Source organism: Hemitrygon akajei, chromosome 10 (assembly GCF_048418815.1).
Source record: "Hemitrygon akajei chromosome 10, sHemAka1.3, whole genome shotgun sequence".
Taxonomy (NCBI): domain Eukaryota; kingdom Metazoa; phylum Chordata; class Chondrichthyes; order Myliobatiformes; family Dasyatidae; genus Hemitrygon; species Hemitrygon akajei.
This window is the reverse complement of record NC_133133.1, coordinates 92,430,445-92,448,867: the sequence shown is the minus strand read 5'-3', so window position 1 is coordinate 92,448,867 and position 18,423 is coordinate 92,430,445. Positions and strand designations below refer to the sequence as shown.

Genomic DNA, 18,423 nt, shown 5'->3' with positions numbered 1-18,423 from the left:
TTTCCACATTTGATTTAGAAGTGAGTTTCATCTGAAATTATTGAGGAAGGCTGCCATTGCACTATCAGAGCACATAAATAATATCTTTACAAAGGACTAACAACATTAATCAAATGCAATAATTCTAATAATATAGCTTTCATAGTTCAAATTGTGGATGGGAAGGGAAGTGCTGGCAGGACCATAATAATTTTGAACAGCCTCTTTAGTGATTTGAAGGGTATAATTGATCAAAGCCAACCTTCTAATCCAAAACATGAGCATTAAATAAGCTGAATGAAGAGGAAATGACAATCAAGGTGTGAATTAATATACTGTACATCGAATAGCATTTCAGATGTGGAAATGAATTCTGAGTCTTTGACAGGATTAACCCATTCTTAACAGCCATGACTATCCCAACTCCACTGACGACCTTTGATATTCTCACTGAATATTATGCCCAGTTAGTAAACAAGTTGCATTTAAAAAGTAAAATTGTTTCACAGGAAAGCTGTCACAAAATCTACCACTGTACCACTCAACAGATGAAATCTGGGAGGGGATTCCATTGTGAGGAGCTGTACAAACCATCTCTGGTGAAGTGATTAAAACTACAGATATGAAAACATCATAACTAAAGGACAAGGTTACTTCAGGTGGAGTTTGCAGGCTAGATGAGAATTATGACAAAATTCTGGAGTGTCTGAAATCATGCTAAACCAGAGCTGGATGAAGGTCATCAAGCACAGTATTGTTCATTGAATAGGACTACCTTAGAATTAGGATGTGGGTAGAAGTAGTTCACAATTAGTTCAAGTGTCTGGAGGATCAAGATGAAATGTCAGTGTACCGTAATAAACAATCTGGTATTAACAAAGTCAGGACAGGATTTCAGGACAATCCGAAGTAGTAGTCTTGAATGACAAGGATAGGCACAAATTCTTCCCAGGTCAATTATAACAACATTGGTGGTGTGGTGGAAAACTTGAAAAGTGGGCAAAGAATTGGCAGATGGAAGTCAGACAAGTGAAGTAAAACCAGGACAGGACACACACATGGTTTGTGGAGTATTGTCAAACAGAGAGACATTTGTGAACAAATGTATAATTCTCTGAAAGTGGTAACACATGCAGACAGGATGGTGAAAGCAGCACATGGCAAGTTTGTCTTCATCAAAAAGGTGCATTGATTGCATGATGTAGGAGAAGTTACAGCCATACAAAATGTTGCTGAGACAACACATGGAATTTGGTGTGCAATTCTTGTTGCCATGCTGCAGGCAAAATATGATTAAGCGAGAGAATACAGAAAAGATTGATAAGGAGGTTGCATGGTTTGAGTACTAAGGAGAGATTAGGTAGCTGGGACTGCCTTCTCTGGAATATAGAAGGTGGAGTACCTCTTCAAAACTTAGAAACTCAGACAGACATACCTAAAAGTATATGATCACAGTCTTTTTCCAAGGAGACTCAGCATACGTTTAAAATGAGGGAACAAGATTTATAGGAGACCCTGAGAGGTAAGTTTTTCCACAGTGGATATGTAGGGGCAGATACAATTAAATGTTAAAAGATATTTGGACAGCTAAATGCATAATAAAGGTTTAATGGGATATGGGCTAAACACGGGCAAATGTGACTAGCTCTGCAAGGCTCTTTGGTTGGGAAGGTTAAATTAGGCTTAAGGCCTGTTTCTGTGCTGCATAACTCTGTAAGACAATGGACCAAGAAGAATGGAAAGTCAGTGTCACTAAAGGAATGAGACAGAGATTTAGATATAGCAAAGGCAAGAACCAAGAAGAAAATAAAAATTGAGTATCATTTAACATAAATAAAGATAAACTATAGACTAAATTGGAAACAAACTTTTTTATGCTTTATAGGAATTAAGAGTTCACTTATGGTTAAATGTCAATAATTGACTATTGTTAATTATTGACATTCAAACACGCATGGGAGGGTTACTCATGTTATACAAATACAGAAAATCAATGTAAAGCAATCAGTGATTCTGCTTTTGTATACTGAATTAAGTAATAACATGGTGTAGAAAACAAAAATGATATATTTGCATTGAATCACATATATCCCTCGTCCAACTTTACTGTAACATTAATACTAGATGATAGCTAACAACCAACATCAGCTGAATGGAATAGCATGTAAGCCTAGTGGGAAGATGAATTCAGTAAAGAGGAAGGAGGTTCATGTAATTTAAGCAAAGGGAAAACAAATGCAACTTCATAACTGAAGCAGCAAAATGGTAGCCAGTCGTGACCAGATGCTGATAATTCCAATGTCACGTGGGAATTTATGGACACTTCACATCTCCTAGTTAATAACATTTGTAGGATGTGGCTCAACTCGTCAAACTTGAACTTAGGATTTTGGAATGGCTGGAGTCACTACTCAATACAGAGCAGTGAGAATTTCCTTAGCTTAGTAGGATGAAGAGAGAGGCAGTGCAGCTATCTTCCAAGTTTGCAATGTTCTCAAATCACTTGTCAGTACTGAATATTGAAAGAGGAAAATAACACTTCTGGGAAACCAGGCGGACATGATAGAACAGTTTTGCACAGGAACATGCCCTTTGGGCCACAATATTATACTGAAATAATTAAATTAGTAAATCAAATGCCCAACTAAACTAATCCCTCCTGTCCACATCCTCCCATTTCCTGTACATTCATGTGCCTATTAAGAGCCTATTAAACAACGCTATATTTGCCTCCACCATCACTCCAGAAATTCTAGACATCCACCACTCTGTAAAAAAAGACTTACCCAACATACCTCCTTTGAACTTAACCCCTCACCTTAAATGCATGCCCTCTGATATTAGGCTTTTTAACCTGGGATAAAAAGATACTGCAATCTATCTATACTTTTCATAATCCAATGAACATCCAGATTTCCCCCCAGCCACTACAAAGAAAATGACTCAAGTCTGTCCAACCTTTCCTTGTAGTCCTCTAATTTGGGCAACATCCTGGTAAACCTCTTCTATTCCCTCTCCAAAGCCTTGACGTTATTTCCTCAAATGGAGTGATCAGAACTGAACGCAATACTTCATATGCAGCCTAACCAAAGTTTTATAAAGCTACAACATCACTTCCTAACTCTTGAGCTCACTTCCTTGACTGATAAAGACAAACACGACATATGCCTTTTTTTAAACCACCTTTTCAACCTTAGTAGCCACTTACAGAGAAACTAATTCTGAACCCAAGCAACCATATCATCATGGATTCCATCTAACTTAATCTTCTGGACGAACCTCCCATGGGAGAACCTTTTCAAACACCAATAAAATAGACAAAACCCACAGCTCTACCTTCACTCAGTTTCATTACCACCTCAAAAAGCAAATTAGTAAGAAGCGACTTGCCCTGCACAAAGCCATGCTGACTGTTCCTAATTAAGTCATAGTTTCCCAAATAATTATAAACCCTATCCCTAGGAAACCTCTCCACTAACTTGCCTATCACTGAGGTCAGATTCATCAGATAGAAAGCAAAGGGTAGCGGTGAATGGGTGTTTCTCGGAATGGCAGGTGGTGACTAGTGGGGTGCCACAGGGCTCGGTATTGGGACCACAGCTGTTTACGATTTACATCAACGATTTAGATGAAGGCATTGAGAATAACATTAGCAAGTTTGCTGATGATACTAAGCTGGGTGGCAGTGTGACATATGATGAGGATGTTAGGAGAATTCAGGGTGACTTGGATAGGCTGGGTGAGTGGGCAGATACTTGGCAGATGATGTTTAATGTGAATAAGTGTGAGGTTATCCACTTTGGGAGTAAGAACAGGAAGGCAGATTATTATCTGAACAGTGTAGAGTTGGGTAAGGGAGAAATACAAAGAGATCTCGGAGTCCTTGTTCATCAGTCACTGAAGGTGAATGACCAAGTGCAGCAGGCAGTGAAGAAGGCTAATGAAATGTTGGCCTTTATTACAAAGGGAATTGAGTACAAGAGCAAGGAAATCCTCTTGCATTTGTACAGAGCCCTGGTGAGACCACACCTGGATTATTGTGCACAGTTCTGGTCTCCGGGGTTAAGGAAGGACATCCTGGCTGTAGAAGAAGTGCAGCGTAGATTCACAAGGTTAATTCCTGGGATGTCTGGACTGTCTTACGCAGAGAAGTTAGAGAGACTGGGCTTGTACATGCTGGAATTAAGGAGATTGAGAGGGGATCTGATTGCAACATATAAGATTATTAAGGGATTGGACAAGATAGAGGCAAGAAATATGTTCCAGATGCTGGGAGAGTCCAGTACCAGAGGGCATGGTTTGAGAATAAGGGGTAGGTCATTTAGGACAGAGTTAAGGAAAAACTTCTTCTCCCAGAGAGTTGTGGGGGTCTGGAATGCACTGCCTCGGAAGGTAGTGGAGGCCAATTCTCTAGATGCTTTCAAGAAGGAGCTAGATAGGTATCTTATGGATAGGGGAATCAAGGGATATGGGGACAAGGCAGGAACTGGGTATTGATAGTAGATAATCAGCCATGATCTCAGAATGGGAAGGGCCGAATGGTCTACTTCTGCACCTATTGTCTACTGATTATCCCCATTGCCCTTCTTGAATAATGGAATAACATCAGCTACTCACCAGTCTTCCACAACCTCTCCTGCGACTGGAGAGGATACAAAGACATTGGTCAAGGCCTCAACAATCTCATCTCTTGCCTTCTTTTTAATCTATTGCATATTCCATCAGACCCTGGAGAATTATCCATTTTAATGTTCTTTAAGAGACCCAACATTACCTTTTCATCTTGAAATTATTCAGCATATTAACCTGCTCCTTACTGAACTCCCTATCCTCCACGTCCTTCTCCTTGGTAAATACTGATGCAAAAGACTCATTTAAGACTTCTCTCATATGAGCAGAGGTTCCCACTTGCTTCAAAAAGGCAACAATACCAGTGCCTAAAAAGAATAATGTGGGCTGCCTTAATGCCTATTGCCCAGTAACACTCACATCTACAGTGCTGAAATGTTTTGAGAGGTTGGTCATGACTAGACTGAATTCCTGCCTCAGCAAGTACCTGTATCCATTGCAATTTGCCTATCGCCACAATAGGTCAATGGCAGACACAATCTCAATGGCTCTCCACACAGCTTCAGACCACCTGGACAACACAAACACCTATGTGAGGATGCTGTTCATCAACTATAGCTCAACATTTAATACCATCATTCCCACAATCCTAATTGAGAAGTTGCAGACAACACACACAAAATGCTGGTGGAACGCAGCAGGCCAGGCAGCATCTTTAAGGAGAAGCACTGTCGACATTTCGGGCCGAGACCCTTCGTCGGGACTAACTGAATGGAACAATAATAAGAGAAGTTACAGAACCTGGGCCTCTGCAATTGGATCCTCTAAGCGGAAGACCACAAACCATGCGCATTGGTGATAACATATCCTCCTTGCTGATGACCAACACTGGCGCACCTCAGAGATGTGTGCTTAGCTCACTGCTCTACTCTCTCTATACCCATGACTGTGTGGCTAGGCATAGCTCAAATACCATCTATAAATTTGCTGATGATACAACCATTGTTGGTAGAATCTCAGGTGGTGATGAGAGGGCGTATAGAAGTGAGATATGCCAACTAGTGGAGTGGTGCCGCAGTAACAACCTGGCACTCAACGTCAGTAAGACGAAAGAGCTGATTGTGGACTTCAGGAAGGGTAAGACAAAGGAACACATACCAAGCCTCATAGAGGGATCAGAAGTGGAGAGAGTGAGCAGCTTCAAGTTCCTGGGCATCAAGATCTCCGAGGATGTATCCTGGTCCCAATGTATCAATGTAATTATAAAAAAGGAATGGCAGTGGCTATACATCATTAGCAGTTTGAAGAGCTTTGGTATTTTAACAAATACACTCAAAAACTTCTATAGTTGTACCGTGGAGAGCATTCTGACAGGCTGCATCATTGTCTGGTATTGTGGGGGGGGGGGGGGGCTACTGCACAGGACTGAGAGAAGCTGCAGTAGGTTGTAAAGCTAGTCAGCTCTACTATGGGCACTATCCTACAAAATACCCAGGATATCTTTAGGGAGCGGCATCTCAAAAAGACAATGTCTATTATTAAGGACCTCCAGCATGCTCTTTTCTCACTGTTGCCATCAGGTAGGAAGTACAGAAGCCTGAAAGCACACACTCTGCAATTCAGGAACAGCATTTTCCCCTCTGCCATCCAATTCCTAACTGGACACTGAAGCTCTGGACACTATCTCACTTTTTTAAAAATATACAGTATTTCTGTTTTTGCATGTTTTTAAAATATATTCTGTATAAATAATTGATTTACTTGCTTACTTATTATTAGTATTTTTTATTTTATTTATTATTTATTTTCTCTCTGCTAGATTATGCATTGTATTGAACTGCTACTGCTAAGTTAACAAATTTCACATCAGATGCCAGAAATAATAAACCTGATTGATTCCTCTGCCTCCATGTAAAAGTTTCCTCCTTCATCCTTGGGTGGTCCTGCTACTCCCTAGATATTGTCCTGCTCTTGAAGTATGCATATTCCCTTGATGCTGTCGGCAAATTTTGCAGGGAAGCACAGCAAAGTACAAAAATGCTTATTTATCAATCAGGAAAAACATTCTTGTAACCATCAATACCAGTTCTACACAGTACATGTCCTCCTTGATGTTGTGAAGTCTATCAGGGAGAAGATTTGGGACATTATGAGGTGGTATGGGGTTGAAAAAGAAAATAGATGAGTCATTGCTCTCGTTTGAACAAGAATGATCAGAATACATCTTACATAACTATTTTGGGAGCGAGGGAGGAAGTTTTAAAAAAACAGGATGTCAAACACAGCAATCTATAGATTACTCTCTGTAAAGGGACAGTAAATTTATAAGGGTTAATGCATGATTTTATAAAAAGGTGCAGGAGAGATTCTGACTTCTGAGACATTGGCATGAAGTGATCTGCTGTAAGAAAACAGATATATTTCACGAGCTGGGGAACATTTGTGCACCATAAGGTTCACATACTATGGGAATGATTTTATGGGACACTAACAACCACTGGCAAGAATGTTACCAAAGTGAAATCTGTAGACTGGTGAGAAAACAGGTGGCAAAGACAGCAACCATAGGAGATGATGGAGTAGCCACTGCCAGTCCATGAGCAGCAGTCATAGAGCTGGCAGGCAGCAAAACTGAGCTGTACAATTCAATTCAGTGGTGAACAATTGGTGCAAGAGGGATTAGGATTTCTGAGGCTTTGGGCATACTGCTCTTCTCAACCCAGCCAACACTAGATCTCTCACCACTGAGCCATGGGCAACTCATTACTGAGGCAGTACCAGTGGACAGATATTCACATCATATGGAAAAAGGATCTAGTGCTTATCACACCATATTTCTGGCATCCAGCTTCCTGATGTAGCAGCAAAAGGAAGCGCAGGATCTTACTCTAGGTTTCCAGCATAGTATGAACAGGTATTTTTTTTAAAGAATAGTTAGGATACACACTTACAAGTGTTCTGGCTCAAGGATCATGAGTACGATAACAAATTGGCATTCTGCAGGGTGGTATTCAGAAGTACCAGTTAAGTACCGTTGGAGTTATTGTCCAAGAATTGAAGAAAACAGCAACTTTAAAATAATATGTCAAAATTGGAGAGGAACCACAGTGCTCCAGAAGAATTAATTATTTTTGAATAGAGGTTTGAGGTTAGCAAATGTATCAGGTACTCAATACCAACAATTCACCACAGGCATCAAAACTTGAAACGTTTTTAAGAATATAGTCTAAGAAAGAAATATTGATAACTTACATATGGAAGTGACTCTTTGAACCCCAATGGTAACTTACATATATGCAGAACAAAATAACTTAGTTTACAACTCTGAGGATTCCACATGAATAATTCATGACCCCTAGTGTACTATTTAGACCATGTGAATAACTTAATTTGAATACATTTACTTCTCCTGAAACAAGCACACCCCCAGTAGGCTATAGTAAAATACAATATGAACACCAGGTCAGCTTCCATCTGCATTACCATGCTTGCGCACTTTCATTTACTAGTTGCCACAGATGGCTCTGGGATCTTTCCTGATGTAGTAATAGCCAAACCCAATTTGATTTCCTAAAGTTATTTATTCTTTCATTCTTACCAATCCCTACCTTCCCTTTCAGTTATTAGACAGGGGGAGAGGACCAGAACTCTAGTCTTCATAACCTACCATGCTTGCTAGATTTTGATAATAAGGTGAACTTGCAGTACGTACCTTGGTTAAGGTAATGATCTTTGCTGGTGACCTAAGGGAAGAGGGGAAATAAGGAGGTGTTATTCTGACATTGTAATAATTGCAACATCTTCATTTTACAGTTAATGGCAAACACAACCTGTGCTAGGAGTCTGGAGACTCTGAACTAGGAGTCAAAGAAATAGATTTTTGCTTTCAGAAGCACATAGAAAGAGCAGCTAAACATCATTTTTTGCTGACCATCCTTGTCCTTCTACACGCGCTGCCTGACCTGCTGAGTTTTTCCCAGCAATTTAATGTTTGCTCTAGATTCCAACAAGTGTGGGCCAAAGGGCCTGTATTACGCTGTCGGTTTTCTATGTTTCTATCTCCAGTCTTTCATCTCTAGACACCAGTTCTGTTGTTCTTACAGGAAATTTTCCGTACTGAAATTAGAATTCTCTAAAACTGAAAGGAATGATTTAGAAGCAGCACACTCATCTCAAAAACTGCAAACAAAAATCATTGTAAATAAAAATAACTCAGTCATTTCCAAATAAGTTTAGTATCATTATACATCAGCAAAATGATTTCAATTTGTTTGTCTGCAAATAAGTGTACAAATGTTCAGAATTTTAAACAAAATCCCCTATGCATATCTATTGTTTATTAAATCACTATGTAGCATTTCCTCAAGGTAGACAGGAAGCCACTTATTTGACATAAAGACGAAAATTCTTGTTTCAGCAGTTCAAAATTTTTTTTGATTAACCACCTCTTTTCACGTTGTATCTTCTTGCCTCTAAATCTCTTCTGCTCGATCTCCCTGACATTAAAATCCTTGAGTTTTTCTTACTTTTATTCACAACTAAGTCTGTGATTCTAGAATTATCCTTCTGGTCCTCCATGTCAATTCCAGATGGAATAGTGTTGCCATATAAACAACCTCATACTCAATGTCAGCAAGACCAGGGAGCAGATTGTTGACATCAGAAGGAAACCAGAGCCAGTCCTCATCTGAGGATGAGAGGCAGAGAGGGGTGGCAGCTTTAAATTCCTTGGTGTTGTTATTTCAGAGGGTCTGTCCTATGCCTGGCATTTAAGTGCAATTAAAAAGAAATCAGCACGGCAGCACTTCTCCTTCCTTAGGAGTTTGCAGAGATTCAAAATGACATCCAAAACTTTGACAAATTTCTATATTATGTAGTGGAGAGTATATTGACTGGCTGCATCAAAGGTTCCTTTATTATCAAAGTATACACCTCTGAAATTTGTCTTCAGACAGCCACAAAACCAAGAAAAATGGCAACTCGATCACCAAATCCTCACACCCTGCACAATAAAAGAGAGAACAAAAATGGAACAGGCACATCAACTTCATCTTTTAGATGAAGGCATTGAGAATAACATCAGCAAGTTTGCTGATGATACTAAGCTGGGTGGCAGTATGACATGTGATGAGGATGTTAGGAGAATTCAGGGTGACTTGGATAGGTTGGCTGAGTGAGCAGATACTTGGCAGATGACGTTTAATGTGAATAAGTGTGAGGTTATCCACTTTGGGAGTAAGAACAGGAAGGCAGATTATTATCTGAATGGTGTAAAGTTAGGTAAGGGAAAAATACAAAGAGAACTAGGAGTCCTTGTTCATCAGTCACTGAAGGTGAATGAGCAAGTGCAGCAGGCAGTGAAGAAGGCTAATCGAATGTTGGCCTTTATTACAAAGGGAATTGAGCAAGGAAATCCCCTTGCATTTGTACAGGGCCCTGGTGAGACCACACCTGGAGTATTGTGTACAGTTTTGGTCTCCAGGGTTAAGGAAGGACATCCTGGCTGTAGAGGAAGTGCAGCGTAGATTCACGAGGTTAATTCCTGGGATGTCAGGACTGTCTTATGCAGAGAGGTTAGAGAGACTGGGCTTGTACATGCTGGAATTAAGGAGATTGAGAGGGGATCTGATTGCAACATATAAGATTATTAAGGGATTGGACAAAATAGAGGCAGGAAATATGTTCCAGATGCTGGGAGAGTCCAGTACCAGAGGGAATGGTTTGAGAATAAGGGGTAGGTCATTTAGGACAGAGTTAAGGAAAAACTTCTTCTTCCAGAGAGTTGTGGGGGTCTGGAATGCACTGCCTTGGAAGGCAGTGGAGGCCAATTCTCTGGATGCTTTCAAGAAGGAGCTAGATAGGTATCTCATGGATAGGGGAATCAAGGGATATGGGGACAAGGCAGGAACCAGGTATTGATAGTAGATGATCAGCCATGATCTCAAAATGGCGGTGCAGGTTCGACAGGCCGAATGGTCTACTTCTGCACCTATTGTCTATTGTCAACCCCAAATCTCTCTCCCCCACACATTGGGTGAAAAACACAGATTATAAAAAAACTATAAGATTGAAAAAAAGTCAATAGTCCAAGTCCATATTCATATCCAAAATGCAGAAAACCTGGGTAACATTCTCTGGGCACAGCGGCAGGACATACAGGTTTCCCACTTCGGCAGCAGAGCAAACCCACCAGCGATCAAAAGGCAGTCTCCCCTCTCTGGCAGCAGAGTGATCCCACCAGCAATCAAAAGGCAGTCTCCCCTCTCTGGCAGCAGAGTGATCCCACCAGCGATCAAAAGGCAGTCTCCCCTCTCTGGCAGCAGAGTGATCCCACCAGTGATCAAAAGGCAGTCTCCCCTCTCCGGTAGCAGAGTGATCCCACCAGCGATCAAAAGGCAGTCTCCCCTCACTGGCAGCAGAGCGATCCCACCAGCAATCAAAAGGCAGTCTCCCCTCTCCGGCAGCAGAGTGATCCCACCAGCGATCAAAAGGCAGTCTCCCCTCTCCAGCAGCAGAGTGATCCCACCAGCGATCAAAAGGCAGTCTCTCCTCTCCGGCAGCAGAGTGATCCCACCAGCGATCAAAAGGCAGTCTCTCCTCTCTGGCAGCAGAGTGATCCCACCAGCGATCAAAAGGCAGTCTCTCCTCTCTGGCAGCAGAGTGATCCCACCAGCGATCAAAAGGCAGTCTCCCCTCTCTGGCAGCAGAGTGATCCCACCAACAATCAAAAGGCAGTCTCCCCTCTCTGGCAGCAGAGTGATCCCACCAGCAATCAAAAGGCAGTCTCCCCTCTCTGGCAGCAGAGTGATCCCACCAGCGATCAAAAGGCAGTCTCCCCTTCTGGCAGCAGAGTGATCCCACCAGCAATCAAAAGGCAGTCTCCCCTCTCTGGCAGCAGAGTGATCCCACCAGCGATCAGAAGGCAGTCTCCCCTCTCTGGCAGCAGAGTGATCCCACCAGTGATCAAAAGGCAGTCTCCCCTCTCCGGTAGCAGAGTGATCCCACCAGCGATCAAAAGGCAGTCTCCCCTCTCCGGCAGCAGAGTGATCCCACCAGCGATCAAAAGGCAGTCTCCCCTCTCCAGCAGCAGAGTGATCCCACCAGCGATCAAAAGGCAGTCTCTCCTCTCTGGCAGCAGAGTGATCCCACCAGCGATCAAAAGGCAGTCTCTCCTCTCTGGCAGCAGAGTGATCCCACCAGCGATCAAAAGGCAGTCTCCCCTCTCTGGCAGCAGAGTGATCCCACCAACAATCAAAAGGCAGTCTCCCCTCTCTGGCAGCAGAGTGATCCCACCAGCAATCAAAAGGCAGTCTCCCCTCTCTGACAGCAGAGTGATCCCACCAACAATCAAAAGGCAGTCTCCCCTCTCTGGCAGCAGAGTGATCCCACCAGCGATCAGAAGGCAGTCTCCCCTCTCTGGCAGCAGAGTGATCCCACCAGCAATCAAAAGGCAGTCTCCCCTCTCTGGCAGCAGAGTGATCCCACCAGCAATCAAAAAGCAGTCTCTCCTCTTTGGCAGCAGAGTGATCCCACCAGCGATCAAAAGGCAGTCTCCCCTCTCCAGCAGCAGAGTGATCCCACCAGCAATCAAAAAGCAGTCTCTCCTCTTTGGCAACAGAGTGATCCCACCAGCGATCAAAAGGCAGTCTCCCCTCTCCAGCAGCAGAGTGATCCCACCAGCAATCAAAAGGGAGTCTCTCCTCTCTGGCAGCAGAGCGATCCCACCAGTGATCAAAAGGCAGTCTCCCCTCTGGCAGCAGAGTGATCCCACCAGCGATCAATAGGTAGTCTCCCCTCTCTGGCAGCAGAGCAATATCACCAGTGATCAAAAGGGAGGCAGCCAGCATTCACCTCAAAGTTTCAATCTCCCTTGTCACTTTATTTGGCTAACAATGGAAACTTTAATTGCCAAAAACATCAGCTCCCAGCCTAGCATGAAAACACCAATGCCCTTGAATGGAAAATATAACAAAACATAGTGGATACGGCTCAGTCCATTAAGGGTAAAGCCCTTTCCACCATTAAGTAAATCTACATGAACCGTTGTCACAGGAAAGCAGTATCCATCATCTGTGACCCCCACCATCTTGGACATGCTCTTCTCTCACTTCTACCATCAGGAAGGCAATACACAAGTCTCAGGACTCACACCACTAGGTTCAGAAACAGTGATTACCCCTCAATCATCAGGTTCTTGAACCAGAGGGAATAACTTTACTTAACTTCATTTGGCCCATCACTAAACTGTTTCCACAATCTATAGACTCACTTTCAATGACGATTCATCTCATGTTTTTGATATTTTATTGCTTATTTATTTATTTTATTATTTCTCTCTTTTTGCATTTGCGTAGTTTGTTGTCTTTTCAACACTGGTTGAATGCCCAATCTGATGCAATTTTTCATTGATTCTGCTCTGGTTATTTTTCTATTGTGGATTATTGAATATGTCTGCAAGACAATGAATCTCAGGGTTGTATATAGTGACATCTAGGTACTTTGATAATAATTTTACTTTTAACTTAAATGTGGATGCTTCTGTTCTTCCTGAAGCAGTACTGAATGCATTAATTCGCCAGATGACACCAAGTATAAAGCAACTTTGCTATGGCAAACCTTTTCCAAATCAACAATAAAGCTCAGACTTTACTTCATTGTTCATTTGCAATACAAGCACCAAACCTGATATGTTGGGAGTCTGTTCCCAAACATTTTACACCTTATTTCAATTAATTTCATGTCTACCACCCAATTTTACCTTGATTGATACATAAATTCACAGTATTATCTATGCAGATCTAGAATGCTAAACCATACAGAGTGGGGGCAAATACTGAGTATTCAGAACACAAAAATTCACACAAAATTGTTCCTTTCTGGAAGCATTTGGGCTATATTTATAATTGTGATTAAGTTTGTGATATTTATTCTTTGTATTTTAACTTTTTAATAGGAGCCATTGATAGAAAACTAACTTTTGAAAGAAAATATTAGAGCATTGAGAGGGGAAGGGTTGAGGATGGAAAATAAAATTATTCCAATACAAACTTGTGTATGGTAATTTTTTTCCCTTTTTCTCTCTCTCTCTCTACTCAGCATTTCCTTGTCCTAAAACTTATACAATATTAAAGTCAATCTACAATCCCAACTTCTAGTGCCGTCCACTTGTACTTACAGCAGATTAAATAATATCTTTGTGCCTTATTTTGCCTCTCTAATAATGGTGGGATAATAAAATAGAATACAGTATAAATCATTTAAATACAATAATTTCGGCCCTAATTAAACACTGTAACATAGAAAAGCAAGAAGGCACATAAGCCAAGAAATTCAAAGGCATTGGATTAAACGGTTGCTGCATAGTTTGCCAACCACCATTTTTGCCCGAGGCCTGCAGCTGCTAATTCAGTACTGCCTAAGGTCAATGCACTCTGCTGGCAAACCAACTTCATGTCTGTAACACTGAGAAACACAGCGTCATCACATTTCTAGGCAACAGACCACTTAAAACGATGATCATGCAACTCATTAAACTTCAGAAGCTTCAAATGTTTCAGCTTGAACAAGTATTCTTCTAAAAACTTCAAATCAACATCAACTACATAGTAAAATATTCCAAGAACAATCCCAACAAAATAAAAGCCACAACAGCTGAGGTCAGTAACAAAGGATGGGACAGTGATCACATGATTAAAGGTAGCTCCAGAAAGCTTAATAAAACGAAATAAGCCACAGCACAAACTCCACGTTATCAAAAGCTATAAGAAATTAGGCTTTCTGACAGGTCACAGAAGCAAAGGCAGTCCATGCAAAGCACCAAAAACCACAAACCTCAAAAACTGAAATGGGTGTTAGACATCATAGCACTGCCAACTATGACTGTTAATGTCACCAACTTATCTCACAACCATCTAGGCACCTGATAAAATATGCTTAAACCAACAACAAAAATCAACACTTGTGCATCAAACCAAGATACAGAAAATATTGCAATAGCTTTTGCTTTTCTGTTCTATACTAACATGCTCTTTCTTGTATTAAGCCTGATGTTTGAATGGCGATGACAAAAAAAGCTTAGAGATATTCATGAATTTTAAATGTATGTAGCTTAAACACAGTACTTATACACATGACAGCTTATTTAGCATTCAGAGCTTGTATTAAATTATACGACACAATCTCCATCAGCACAGGTGCACCACAAGGCTATATGCTTAGCCCCCTGCTCTACTCATTTTATACTTCTGACTATGAGGCTTACCATAGCTCTAATGCCATATTCAAGTTTGCTGACAATAACACTGTCAAAGAGGGCAATGAATCAGCATATAGAAGGTAGATTGAAAATCTGGCTGAGTGGCTCAGTGACAGCCAGACCAAGGAGCTGATTATCTTCAAGAGGAGGAAACTAGAGGTCAATGAGCCAGTCCTCATAGGAGGATCAGAGGTGGAAAGGGTCAGCAACTTTAATTGCCTTGGTGTTATTATTTCAGAGGACCTGTCCTGGGCCCAGCATATGTGCAATTACAAAGAAAGCACAGCAGCACTCTACTTCCTCAGACGTTTGCGAAGATTCAGCATGACATCTAAAACTTTGACAAACTTCTATAGATGTGTAGTGGAGAGTATATTGACTGGTTGCATCACAGATGGGTATGGAGACACCAAAGCCCTTGAACAAAACATCCTACAAAATGTATTAGATACAGTGCAGTCTATCACAGGTAAAGTCTTCCCCACCATTGAGCAGATCAAATGCAACATTGTCACAGGAAAACAGCATCCATCAGAGACCCCCACCACCAGGATATACTCTCTTCTCACTGCTGCATCAGGAAGAAGATACAGAAGCCTCGAGCTGAATCTTTGCAAACTCCATAAGTCAGGGAGAAGTCTAAAAAAAAAGAGAGCGTATCGCAGAGGCTTGGCGTATTAGTGTCGGAGCAATTGATTCACAGAGAGAGAGCTTTGCACAGATTGGGGAAAAGAGTTTTAAAAAAGGAGCATTTTGCAAGGCTCAGAGCATTAGCAGCGGACCAGTCAATTTGTGATTCATTAGGAGCAAATAAAAGTAAAGCAGGGTTAAAGTGGAGGGCCATTGTGACAGTGGACCAATGTAGGAGCAGGAACTTGAGGCTTTGACGAGAAGGCACAGGTAAGGCTTTTGTAGTGGTTAAATAAAAAGTCACGAAATTACAACTAATTAAATAAAGTAGGGATGATGTGGGATCAGGTGATGTGCTGTAGCTGCATAGTGTGGACCCCATAGTGGTTCCTGGTGACCACATCTGCAGCAAATGTTAGCTGCTTGAGGAACTCAGGCTCAAAGTTGAAGACATGGAATCTGAGCTTCAAACATTGCGGCATATCAGGAAGGGGGAGAGTTGCCTTGATTCTGTTTCAGGAGGTAATCACACCCATTAGATTAGCTGCCTCAAGTTTGGTCTGTGGTCAGGGACAAGAGGGTGCAACTGCTAGTGAGATGGATAGTGGGATCCAAGAGACAGTGCTGGAGGAGCCTCACCCCTTGAGCTTGTCCAGCAGGTCTGAGATTCTTGCTTCCTGTGTGGATGAGAGTGGGGGCTGAAGGAAGGATGAGCAACCTAACTGTGGCACTGTAATTCAGGGAGCCATTCAAGGGGGAAGAGGTGGTAATTAGGGATAGTGTAGTCAGGGGAATAGACAGAGTTCTCTGTCACAAGGATAGTGTTACCTGCCTGGTGCCAAGGTTCAGGACATCTCATATGACCTGCAGAGGAATTTGTAGTGGAAGGGGAAAGATCCAGGTTGTCATCGTCCATGTGGGTACCAACGACATAGGCAGAATGAGGAAAGAGGTTCTGTTGAGGGAATTGAGCAGCTATGGACTAAATTAAAAAGCAAAACCAAAAAGGTGGTACGCTCCGGATTACTACCTGGGCTAGTGTAAATTGGCATAGGGTCAAGAAGAATAGAGAGTTAAATGCGTGGTTCAAGGATTGGGTATGGGAGAAGTGGGTTTGAATTTACGGAGGAGGAGGAGGAAGCTGGTCCAATGGGATGGGCTCCAACTAAACCGTGATGGGACCTGGATCCTAGTGAATCACATAATTACAACTGTGGATAGAGCTTTAGACTAAATAGTAAGGGGGCTGGGTTCAACAGATTGGAGAAGTATGCATAAAGTAAAAGAGAAAAGTGTGGATAAAGTAAAAGCAAAAGATAAAAAAGAGTGGAGTGAAGAAAAGTCAAGTGCAAAAGAGAAAAAAGATTACAAGATTTTAAAAGTACAATGAGTGTAAGGGCACTTTATCTGAATGCCCTTAGTATTCAAAACAAGGTCAGTGACTCATGGTACAAATCAGAACAAAGGGGTATGATTTAGTGGCATTACAGAAACGTGGTTGCAGAATGGAGAGGATTGGAAATTAAGTATCTAAGGATGTCAGGTATTACAGAAAGATAGGCAGGAAGGCAAAGGAGGTGGGATAGCTAGATGAGATCAGAGGAATAGTGAGAGACAAGATCTAAGGAGCAGAATGCTGAATTCATCTGGGTAGAGATTTGGAATAGTTAAGGAAAAAAATCACTGGTGGGAGTTAGCTATACAGGCCACCGAATAATAACATTACAGTGGCACAGGAAATAAACAGAAATATCTGAGGCATATAAGAATGGAACAGCAGTTATCATGGGGAGCTTTAACTTGCATATAAATTAGGTGAATCAAGTTGGTTGAGACAATCTTGAGGAGGACTGAATGCATCTGTGATAGCTTTCTTGAACAGCATGTTATTGAACCTACAAGAGAATGTGCTATCTTAGCTCTGTCTGGTGCAATGACACAGGTAAAATTAGTGATCTTGTAATTAAGGATTCTCTTGGAAAGAGTGACCACAATATGACTAAGTTTCTCATACAAATGGAGGGTGCAATAGTTTAATCTAAAACCAGTGTATTATGCATAAGCAATAGATTCGACAATGGGTTGCGGAAAGATTTGACTGGGAACAGAGGCTATATGGTGGGACGGTTGAGGAACAGTGGAAGACTTTCAAAGAGCTTTTTCACAGTGCTCAACAAAAGTATATTCCAGTTAAAAACAAGGACAGGAAGGGTGGGGAGGTCCCGCCTTGGATAACTAAGAAAATAAAAGAAGGCATCAAACTAAAAGCTCGTGTTTACAAAGTCACTAAGAGTAGTGGGAAACCAGAAGATTGGGAAAACTTTAAAAAGCAAAGAACCACTAAGTGAGCAATAAAGAGAAGCTAGATTATGAAAATAAACTAGCACAAAATATAAAAACAGATAGTAAAATTTTTATAATTATATAAAGCAGAAAAGGGTGGCTAAAGTGAACGTAGGCCTTGGAGGATGAGAAGGGGTAATTGATATTGGGTAGTGAGAAATGGCTGAGGCTTTGAAATTACTATTTTGTGTTGGTCTTCACAATGGAAGACACTTCTAACAAGCCAAAGAGAGATGTGTTGGGATGGAAGGTGAGGACCTCGATACAATACTGAAGAGGTAGTGCTGAGCATACCTGTGGGCCTGAAGACAGACAAGTCCCCTGGTCCTGATGGAATGCATCTTTCATTGATTCTACTATTGTTATGGATTATTAAGTATGCCTGCAAGAAAATTAATCTCAGGGTTGTACATGGTAGTATAACTGAATCATTGTTCTTAACCATTCTCCCCTGTCAGGTGGATGGAGGGAAAGTGTCAATTTCATGAAATTTTACAGACGTCAATTTTCAGCATTACTCAAAATGACATAGTATCAACAGAAATTCAACCCAAAATAGAGATTTTGCTTCAGCATTTAAAGCATTTCTCAGTAGAAAACACAATTGCCTCAACAGCTCAACAATTTTATAATCCATAACTGAATAA

The 18,423-nt window shown here is 41.4% G+C and overlaps 1 protein-coding gene across 2 annotated transcripts in view; it reads right to left on the bottom strand.

The window, feature by feature from the left end:
* The window catches only part of wdr44 (WD repeat domain 44), an 85,848-nt gene that overhangs the window by 63,078 nt on the left and 4,347 nt on the right, over nucleotides 1-18,423 (bottom strand). For both annotated transcript variants that reach the window (XM_073058645.1, XM_073058644.1), the window contains exon 2: nucleotides 8,261-8,291. In XM_073058645.1, the coding sequence (XP_072914746.1) occupies nucleotides 8,261-8,291 (31 nt within the window). The remainder of the gene's footprint in view (nucleotides 1-8,260; nucleotides 8,292-18,423) is intronic.